Below are 11,323 nucleotides of genomic sequence, written 5' to 3'. Positions count from 1 at the left end.
GCAACAAGCAAAATGCGACAAGGTCTTCAATCATGGCAAACATTTTGGGAGCATGTTAGTGGTAATAAGGTCTTGTGGTGGTTGCAGGATTATTGTTTTGTGTGCACTACCACAGTTTTCAAATTGCCCTGGACGGTTGCCCAACGTGGAGGGCAAAAAGCTTGACTGGTTTAATACGGGATAAGATGCACTTTGGGACTGGTTGATCACCACCACCATGTCCGTTCTTGTGTGTACTATTAACCCTTTGATAAACAGGCTTCCCACTGCCACTAAAAAAATCTCAAACCCCACATATATAAAACAGCCAACAAAGCCAAATCGACTCTAGTTCTATAACCGGGTTTTAACCCAACTAGCTCCTCTCCAGCCCCCAGACATTGGATTTTAACAGCTCAAATCTAGATAAGTTAAATTGTAGTAGAGTACTAAATATATGTATAGTATGCTTCTATTCCTACCCTTAGTTTTGGTTCACTTATCATTAAAACTATCTGCACATTATTTACACAAACTGCAGCAGTAGGCTTACATTCAAGCTAGACAAAATCCCTGCTGAAGCAACACACAAAAAGGCACTAAATCCCCAACGGATGCACACAAATGACACAAATGATTCTTAAGACATGAGATGATATAGATTACATCCAGTTTCAAGTCCAATAATTCATATGCGGCTGTTATACAGCTCGGACAGTTATACTGATGTTTCTTTTGACTCGCTGATGAGCGATTTGAAGGTAGAAAGCTCCTTATATGTGAGACCTGGGGAAGAAAAACAAAAAGTCAAATATACTACTTACTCCTTTAGTACAACTGCTACGAACAAACTGTGAAACATGACGTGACTGAAGACATCACACATCCTTAGGGAATTCAATAATGGAATTGGATCAGACTCTTTTTTGGGGGTAGTTACAGTAGGATCATAGCACCTCACTTCCAATACTTCAATGTCAATGTCAGTGTAAAGGCCATACAAGAGGTCTATTTAGAAATCTGTCTGAATTATGTCCCTGCTCAGAGACTTACGTTTCCATTCTTCAAGGGGAAGTTCGAGATTGTCACACGAGTCATCATATGGGTCAGCTTCTGTCTCATCATCCACATCATGGAACTGCTCAAAGTAAGGATGGCTTAGAGCCTCCGTCGCAGTTATCCTCTTTTCTGGATCGAGTACAAGCATCTTCTCCAAAATGTTCACAGCTTGGTAGAGGGAGAAAAATCAGAAATGCAAATGTCACCTCATTAACTGCTGTGATGATCATATTTATGACTCTTATGGTATCAGAGTGTTTGTTATTTGCAGGTGACAAACATTAAATACAGAAACCACTCTCCCACAAATGCAGTTTCAAAATGAACTGATACTATACTGTAAAAAAGAATAACAGTCACTAAATAATAATCAACAATGGGTGGAATAAGAATTACAGTCAGATCATATATCTCAAAATCCAAGAAAAACATTTAAAAAGCTTAAGGAAAAAAGAAAAGAAAATGAAACAAAGCCACAAGGTGCTATAAATCAGGGAAGCAGCTATTTGTGACGTACAAGCAGATTATCACATAGTCCCAGACACCCCGAGGACAGATATAAGTAGAATATTACCCAGAGGGTTCGCATATCTCAGCAAAGCTCCAAAGTCTTTCTTCTGTACCTTCGGGAGACTTTTTATGTAGCTTTTGGCCTAGAAAATTGAATTATTCATATTGTTACTTGTTACACGTAGCTTATCGTTTAAATGTTAGCAGATATAACAGGAGACAGAAATTTGTACCCATCTGCCCGGTTGAATAGTTTAGATAAAGCAAATTAACATTCGGTTTTTGTAAGCGGCTTATTTAATCCACAAAATATACAATTCACGTGATAGATCACACAATATTTTTTAGATCATCCAGCAAAAATCTATTTGCTGATATATATACACATTTGTATATAAAAATGCCTCAAAAATAAAACGGTAACAACTTACTTCAGGGCTTTGGAGCTTTTGAACAAAATCTTGAGTTGGCGTTCCTGTCACTTTCATTATTTCAGTAAGCTGGTCCAGATCTGAAGAACTTGTTAAAACTTATAACTCGGATTAGGTTCAGCCTTTTTTTGGTGGTCCATAAAACCTTAGACATAGCATATTTTGAAGAACACAATTGATGCCAAATTCCAGATTGCATAAAGCTTTTCCCCTTCTTCAAATACTGATATTTACTTCAAATATTCTATAACAATCTAAGGAAAGGAATTTTGGGGTTGTTTTTTTTTTGCTTATATCCTTATATAAAAGGAATTTGTACTTCCCGATACCTTTTGCAAGACATCGAAGCCTGAATTTTAAACAGGAAACGTTAAGTATATTTGATGGCTAATCTAGTTATTTGTAATCTGTTCTATATTAAAAATAAAAAAAAATAAAGTTATTTTCTCGGCCCCCCTTTTAAGGTCATAACATTTGTTTTAGAAGAGGTATTATCTTCTGATCTTTTATAATCCCTTAATATACACTCTCTCGTTAAAAGGACATCATACACCAGGTAATGTATTGGCAGTTACCCATAATGTAGTATTAAAACATGGCATTAGAACATGCTATTAGAACATGGCAATTACCTTCGGTTTTTCTCATAGGCCACCTGCCTTTAAGTCCTTTGAGGTCATTACTCACAATAACCCGCCAGTAATTTTGTCAGTAAAGTAATATTCAATCTATAATTTGCTTTGGGGATTTTATGTTCAAAATACATGCATTCAATTGAGTTTGCTATTTGAGTGCAACTTTAAAACCTATACATACAGCATCAACCATTTCAGTCTAGTCCATAATCTGTGAAGAGACAGATTTTGTTGACATGAATTTAAGTAATTTCATACCAGTCCATTTTTTAGTTTAGCAATAGCTGCTTTTGGTTTCTTCTTTCACAAACTAATTATTGTTAATCACAATGCAATGGTGTCACGGGTAAACAATGTACACTGCCTGCCCTTGCAAGGCTCTTCACACAGCAACGTTATAGAACACCCGAGAAAAAGCAGGGTTGCCAGGCAGCGCCTACTGAAACCCTGACGTATTCCTTGTTGAATGAGAGTTTATTTTATATTGTTTTTGGTTTAGTGAAAACAATATTTATGAAGTGACACCTAGTGGCAACCGTGGCGTTTTGTGTACATAGTTTAGAGCTGCTACCAGACAGAATGTCCTGTTTTACCTGCATGCAACACATGTGTTTCGTGGCTTCTTAACTGTAGGTTTTGGCCACTTAGTTTTAAGACACATGCTAGGTACTCCTTTCCTGGCCATTTCACCATACACGGTCACCAATTTACTCACACATATCCACTTCCCATGCTCATCATTCAACACAATTCCCTGTCCTTCAAGTCCAATAACATCCCCATATATCCATTTAAGTATCATGCCCAACTATCACAGCACATTCTATGTTCTTTGTCTTCTCTCGCATGTCTGGGTTCCTCTGTTGCCTCCTCATCCCCCATGCCTGCTCACTGACCCTCCCAGTGTCACAACATTGTCCAGTGTTATAGACTCAACAGGAGTGTGCCAACACCAGAGTAGATCTATAGCCCCTACCTAGAACTTGCACACTGGACCCATGAAGGCCACCATGCCATGTATGATGGAGCTTGAGCTGTATAAGTGAACATATTTGACTTAACCGCCAAAACAGAGCACCTTGTAGATTGTGAGCCAGTTAAGGAATATATCTACTGAAGCTGACAGTAGCAAGCAGTCAGAGGAATATATAAAAGCCTGGCATCTATGTTTAGGGCTCACTGCGGTCAGTCTGTTCTGGCTATAATTAGGCACATTTTGCTGGTGGAATAACTCCTAATAAGCATGCTCGTGATGATGACTCGGTTCACAGTTTTTTTTTTTTTGGGAGGACACATGAAATACAAGGTATAACAGCATCATAATACAGGGTTGCCAGATTAAGAGAAAGTATCTCCTCCTGTATCCATCGTGGGCGTGGACAACGCTAGTGCTTATATAGGTTAATTGTCCTCTGGTACCAGTTTATACCTACTGAGCTGAGAAACTACAGTGCACAGAAGATGAATGTTAATCACAAGAGATGACGCGATGACGTGCTGACGCTCCTGGAGGCGGATCCTACAAGCGGTCGGAGCCTCGGCTGTAATGGCTGTAATGGCGGGTAAACGCCGGTCTCGCCGGTTTTGCCGACCCTGCGGACTCGACGCTGCCCGCATATGACACTCACGGCAGGGGACTGGGGAACGGGAAACTCCAGAGCAACGCAGATCTCAGAGCTGAACCGAGAATACTTATACCGTAACAACACAGCCATGAAGCTCGAATGACCTAACTTGTTTCTGTGGCAAGTAGAAATTGCATTTTATTTATTTATTTTTTTTTTCCTCTCTATGTAAAAGGACAATTATAACTTATATATTTCACGAGAGCAATGGTAAAACAAGAGAAGCCAAAGGTGAAGGTCTTATGACTGAGAGCTTAAGAGTGCTTAAAGAGGTTTTTTTTTCTTTTTTTTTTTTTTTTTTTTTTTTATGTAAGAACTCTTTACAATATTATTAACTACTAACTACTCGGTATATCACTCCTGAAAGCCTCTAAAGGAAACTCTAAGTGGATACTCTAAGGAAATCTATGAGTAGCCTATGAGAGGTGAGTGAAAAGAAGGATAAGAAAAGAAATAAAACAAGGAATAAAGAGAGGGTAAAGGTGTAAACTTAATGTTACGGACATTCCCTTAAAGCACTAATTGAAGCCGCGTAACTAAACACAAATTGGCCTGATTCCACATAAGGAACTAATTACTGAGAATTAAAATGGCCTCAAGAAAGCAAGACCCTAAACTCCACCCGAAACGTGGTAAACAAGACTCAAAATTAGATAAGAGACTGTCTTTTTTCTCGCCTCAAAGCTCAAAAGGAGCAACAGATAAATCATCTTCTGATCTCACAGATGAACACCTCTCTCCAGATCCTGACCATGTAAAATCCCAAGATTCAATTACACCAGAACTATTATCTTTAAGTTTACAAGACGTGGTGGCTGAATTAAAAAAAGAAATGTCTAATAACTTAAGCGACTTTAAAAAAGAAATGAACATAGTAGTTACTAAAATGAAGGAAATGGAAAATATAGTGAAAGATCTTCAAATGCAAGTCAATACATTACTTGAGTATAAACACTTTGCCATAAATCAAATGGAATCAATGGAATCTAAGATTGGCAACCTAGAAGATAAAATCAATAAAAAAAATCTCCGCTTCAGGAATATCAAAGAAACAGAACACTTGGAAGATCTTTTCTCAACAATGAAAGAATACTTCCAATATTTGGGGGTAAACTCCAAAAATTTCGAGGAAACCATTGATACTTGCTTCAGGATCCCTAGACCTAAATCAATTTCTAAGGAAACCCCGAGGGACATACTGGTTTGCTTTCACTCTTACCACCTTAAACAACAAATTTATAAAGCTAGCAAACAGAAGAGTACGTACGAAGGCAAATTTAAGGGTGTAATCCCATTAATAGACATTTCATACAACACAAGAATGAAGAGAAAACTGTATTCAACTGTTACGACTATATTATGGCGAAACAAGATTAGATTTAGTTGGCGCCCATTATCCAAAATTGCAATTTTTTTTGACAATTCAATAGAACAATTTTCTTCTCCAGAAGAAGTGAAAGAATGGCTAAAGCTGAAAAACATTTCATAGAATTTTTTTTTTTTTTTTTTTTCTCTCTCCCCCCCCCTTTCCCTCTTTTATAAGTAGTTATACTATAATTGCGATATCTGTCATTGCTATTTATAAACTGAGGTATACACAAGCGGTAGTTAATTACGCTGTAAATTAACGTTATTATAACTGAAGGGTCATATCTGCTATAACCATATTTGAACATATGCATATACTGTACTGCAATTTGGTTTTTTTTTTTTTTTTTTTTTTTTTTTGACCTATTTTGCGTGTAAATTAATTACATTAGTATTATTATAAATAAATCACTTGGGTTACACGGGTTTAAAGGAAGAAAAGAGAAAAAAAAAAAGAAGAGGGAGAATTAAGGAAAAAAAGGGGAAAAAATAATTTGATATGGTGAATATTCAATATCCAGCCAAGAGGGCTGGTACCAAGTGATATTAAGTAAAACACCGTAGGGACACATCCATTATATCTATATGAGAAATAATATGGAATTTTCACTTAAACACCAAATTATTCATGATTTATGTAATGTCACTAGGTTTTGATCTTCTGACACAAGTAAAACGGGGAAAACAATTGTGCAGTTAACAGTAAGATTATTAAATGTTATTAAATCCAAATTACTATAGAGACACATACGCTACATCTATAAATGAAAAAGTATGAAATTTCAGTTCAAATACTTAAGGGGGATACATTAGATACTTTTTTAGATTGAAAGTATTGGAATCATTGAAATATGACTGTTAAACTATTATTAATTTATATATATAGACACACACACCAACACGTTATTAGGTTTTTTTTTTTTTTTTTTTTTTTTTTTTCGCGTAAATTAATTAAATTAATATTACTATAAATAAATCAATTGGACCACACTGGTTTAATAATACACTTGAAATGAAGAATATTAAATACCAAGTCAATAGGCTGATATTAAGTGATGAAATGAAATATCAAATATTTAATTATTTATAATCCATGTAGCGTCACTAGGTTTTGGTTTTTTTTTTTTTGATACATTTAAAATGGGTGCAACGTCACTAGATTGATCACTTTAGATATTATTAATAGTGGGGAACACAATTTACGTAGTTATTAGGATGGCTAACAAATGTCACTAAATTCAATCACTGCATAGACACATATGATCTTTCGATACAAGAAAAAAAAAGAAAAAAAAAATTAATATGAATATTTTGCTCAAATATTTCATGGGGAGACACTAGATATTTTTATTTATTTATCTATCTATTTATTCAATTTTTTTTTTTTTTTTTTTTTTTTTTTTTTTTTCTCCGGTCCCTACGGTGAGGGGATATTTATAATTAAAAGTAAAGGCTCCCACCGTATAATAAATCCGCCTACTGCGCTTTAGACGCAGAGTACCTTAGCTTCTTTCCAAATAAAATGTTCTGGAAAGAACTTAGATGGAGCTTTTGCTCCAAATTTTATGTTTGTTGTCTGGTTCAGTACTCCCCTTTTTGTAATAGGGAGTATATTCCAGGAGTATTGTTTTGTTTATACATAAGTTTAGAATTGGGAGGGGGAACGAGGAGAGAACAAGTTATTAAATGGCTATAAGAGTAATGTCTCTCAATGCCCAAGGGCTAAATTCAATCCGAAAAAGAGGCCTACTTTACGATACATTAATAAAAAATAATATTCAAGTGGCTTTTCTTCAAGAGACCCACTGGAAAAAGTCAGAGAAACAATCATGGGGGGGTAAGAAATTTCCATTGATAATCCAGGCCTCTCTAACGGAAAAAAAAAAAAGGGGGGTAGCCATTGTCTTTGCGGAAAATATACAAGTAAATATTCTAGGTCAGGACTTAGATCCTGAGGGTCGTTTTATTATCCTTGTTTGTAAAATAGATCTATCTATTTTTACGCTCATTAATGTATATCTCCCAAATAAGAACCCTATTTCGCTTTTTCAAAAAATTATAGAGAGAGCTGAAAAGATTCAAAAAGGCTGCCTATTAATAGCGGGTGATTTTAACTGTATAATGGATCCGAGCCTAGACAAAAAAATTCCTAATGATGGTTTAGTAGATAAAAATTTAGTTAAACAAGCCAAAAAATTGACAACTATCTGCAAAAAAGGAGATTTTTTTGATATTTGGCGTACTTTACACCCATATACAAGGGATTATTCACACCTATCCCGTGTACATGGATCTTACTCTAGAATTGATCTCTGTCTGGGCTGTGCTTCCATGATAAGAAGAGTTAAGAAAGCGTCTCTAATAGAGAATACATGGTCAGATCATAGCTTTAATGTCATAGAGATTGGTAACAGAATAGTAGGTGGGACTTCATGGAAGTTAAATGATTTCATCTTAAAAAATAAAGAAAATAGAGATTATCTGTTAAAAATGTCAGACTTTTTTTTCAAAGAAAATACGACTCCTGATTTAGACTCGACTACAATTTGGCTTTCATATAAAGCAGTAATGAGAGGCTACCTAATCAAGATAAGTAAACAAGATAAAAGAAATAGAGGACTGGAACTGTCTGACTTATATATGGAATACTTTAAACTGACTTCTAGTAATAAAACCGCTCCTAAAGTTGATAATTTAAAAATAATTAAGGAGCTGAAACAAAAAATAAATATTAAACTAGAAGATAAGATTATAAAAGCTATTCATAAACTAAAATTAAAAAATTATTATAAGGGGAATAAAGCAGATAAGATCTTGACAAAAAAACTCAAAAATAAAAGATCAGCAAGTAAAATATCAAAAATTATCGAAGGTGACAAAATATTTTTATCCCCGGAGGATATTGGCCAAACATTTAATAATTACTATAGTGATCTATATAATTTAAAAAAAGAAGTTTCTGTAAGAGAAATTGATGAATACCTTAAAGAAATAAAAATCCCAAGAATATCAGATTTTCATAGAGACACTATAAATCAACCAATAACTATAAAAGAACTGACAAAAGCAATAGACCATTTAGAAAATCAAAAAACTCCTGGTCCCGATGGTTTTGGTAATAGCTTCTATAAAATCTTTAAGGATTCCTTTTCATCATGTCTCTTGTCTTCTTTTAATGAAATAGCATTAAGTTCCAAAACCCCTGTCGAATTTTTACAAGCTAATATTATACCGATATTAAAACCTGATAAAGATCCCACAAATATAAGAAATTATAGACCAATCTCTTTAATAAATGTGGACATTAAACTATATGCATCCATATTGGCAGCACGCCTTAAACCAATAATACCCTCTATAATCCATACTGACCAGATTGGGTTTGTAACTAATAGATCGCCTTGTAATCATACAAGAAGAATGTTTGATATTATAGAACAATCAGAAAACTTGAGTAAACCCCTTCTAACTCTATCTCTAGACGCCGAAAAGGCGTTTGATCGCGTTGGATGGGGATACTTAAATATGACACTAAAAGCTTTTGGATTCGAAGGTTGGTTTTATGAGGCAATTAAAACATTATATTCCTCCCCCATGGCAAGAACTATTGGCCCAAATATACTCTCCAATTGGTTCAACCTAACCAATGGTACGAGACAAGGATGCCCACTTTCTCCTCTTTTATATTTAATTTCGATAGAACCTTTAGCAATAAAAATAAGAAATAACATAGATATAAAAGGCTTTCAAACCAGTAAAAGAGAATTAAAAATATCTTTATATGCGGACGACATTCTAGTTACTCTGACTCAACCTCTTACTTCTTTGCATTATTTAATGAATGAAATCAATAGATACAGTATGATCTCCAATTATAAATTAAATGAGAATAAAACAATAGCACAAAGTAAAAACATTGCTTCAGATTTGCAAATAACTCTAGAGAAAAAATATAAATTTAAATGGACTAATAAAGAGTTTAATTATTTGGGTATACGGATAGCTGCAAATCCAGAAAATCAAGCAGAGATAAATTTTATGCCTCTATATAAACAATCAAATAAATTATTAAGAGACTGGAGACATCTTGATATATCATGGTGGGGAAGAGTTAATACAATTAACTATTATATACTGCCAAAATGGGCATACCTTTTTAAAATGTTACCTTATAAAATACCAAGATCGTGGTTAGAGATGATTCAATCATTATTTGATACATACATTTGGAGAGGTAAGAGACCAAGAATATCCAAGTTGACTCTTTCTAAGAAAATCAAGCAAGGTGGATTAAATTACCCCAATATACACTGGACATATCAAGCCAATATAATTGCCCATGTAAGTTATCTACAAATAGAACAAAATAAAGAGGAACCTTGGTATATGATCGAAACTGATGCTATCTCTAAGAACGACCTTGAATATTTATTATGGATGAATAATTTGGAATCTAACATCGATCTAATAAATCTAAAACCTATGACTTTAACCCAAACTATATCAGAATGGAATACCATAAAAAAAAGAATAGGCTTACAAAATAAAGTCATAAAAACAGTACACATAAAAACTTTACAATATATTATCGAAGACTTTATATTGGATCGATGTTCAATCCTAAATACTTTAACCATCTCTGATATAGTGTCAAACAATGAGATATGTTTATTCCCAGATCTGGTAGAAAGGTTACAACTTTCTAATAAGGATATTTTTCAATATCTACGCATTAAAAGTTTTCTGAGAAAACATTTATTACTCATCAGTCCTCTCAAAGTCCTTCTTGAGGTTATTTTTTCCCATAAAAAATTAAACAAACTTTTGACTAAATGCAATGAACTAATTAGATTAAGTATCAATACTTTCTCATCCCCTAGTCTAAAATCCTGGGAAATAGATTTAAATCTAAAAATATCTCTAAAAGAATGGAATATAGCAGCTTGTCAAATAAATAAGGTAGTTCACTGTTTAAACTTAGTGGAAAACCAATATAAATTATTATACAGATGGTATTTAACTCCTAAAAAATTAAATAAAATGTACCCTCATTTGGCCTCCAACTGTTGGAGATGCGGTGAACAAGACGGTTCTTTTTTACATATGTGGTGGCTTTGTAAACTAGTTGCCCCAATTTGGAATTATGCCTTTGAATTGTTTTACCAATTAACGAACATAAAAGCTGATAGGGACCCCAAGACTGCGTTGCTTCTCCTAAATATAGTACATATTCCAAAAGAAAAAAGACCGCTAATGATACACTGCTTAGCAGCTGCAAAAATAACAATAGCCAGAAATTGGAAATCCACTGAGCTGTTTCAAAAGGATCTCTACTTAACTCAAGTGATCCATCAATTAAATATGGAAAAAGACATTAGTTGGTCCTTTGATATAACAGGTAGAACTACATGGACTTACCTAAATTGGTTAAAAAAAGCCCAGGACATTGCGAGACAAAAACAAAATAAAGATTAAAAATCAATGAAAACAACTTTTCTCTCCTCTGAGGTCTCTCCCCCAACGTTTATTCAAAATAATTCATCTATTTTTTGTATGTCTAGTGTTTGATGTTCAAATATTTGTTATTGAATGTTTCTTTAACAATTGTATATCATGAACGTCTATGTTTGTACACTTTATACTTTTCTAATAAAAAAAAAAAAAAAAAAAAAAAAAAAAAAAAAGAAGATGAATGTTAATAACCGTCGTTATTCTA

At 34.0% G+C, this 11,323-nt stretch overlaps 1 protein-coding gene across 1 annotated transcript in view; it reads right to left on the bottom strand.

The window, feature by feature from the left end:
- Nucleotides 1-467: 467 nt before the first annotated feature.
- The window catches only part of MAPK12 (mitogen-activated protein kinase 12), a 34,417-nt gene continuing 23,561 nt past the window's right edge, over nucleotides 468-11,323 (bottom strand). The window contains exons 9-12 of the mRNA XM_053462434.1: nucleotides 1,980-2,059; nucleotides 1,613-1,691; nucleotides 1,033-1,206; nucleotides 468-765 (exon numbers count right to left, since the gene is read on the bottom strand). Coding sequence (XP_053318409.1) covers nucleotides 698-765; nucleotides 1,033-1,206; nucleotides 1,613-1,691; nucleotides 1,980-2,059 — 401 coding nt within the window. The 3' untranslated portion in view covers nucleotides 468-697. The remainder of the gene's footprint in view (nucleotides 766-1,032; nucleotides 1,207-1,612; nucleotides 1,692-1,979; nucleotides 2,060-11,323) is intronic.

This window comes from Spea bombifrons, chromosome 4 (assembly GCF_027358695.1).
Source record: "Spea bombifrons isolate aSpeBom1 chromosome 4, aSpeBom1.2.pri, whole genome shotgun sequence".
NCBI lineage: Eukaryota > Metazoa > Chordata > Amphibia > Anura > Pelobatidae > Spea > Spea bombifrons.
The sequence above is the reverse complement of the archived record's forward strand: the minus strand, read 5'-3'. Positions and strand labels throughout refer to the sequence as shown.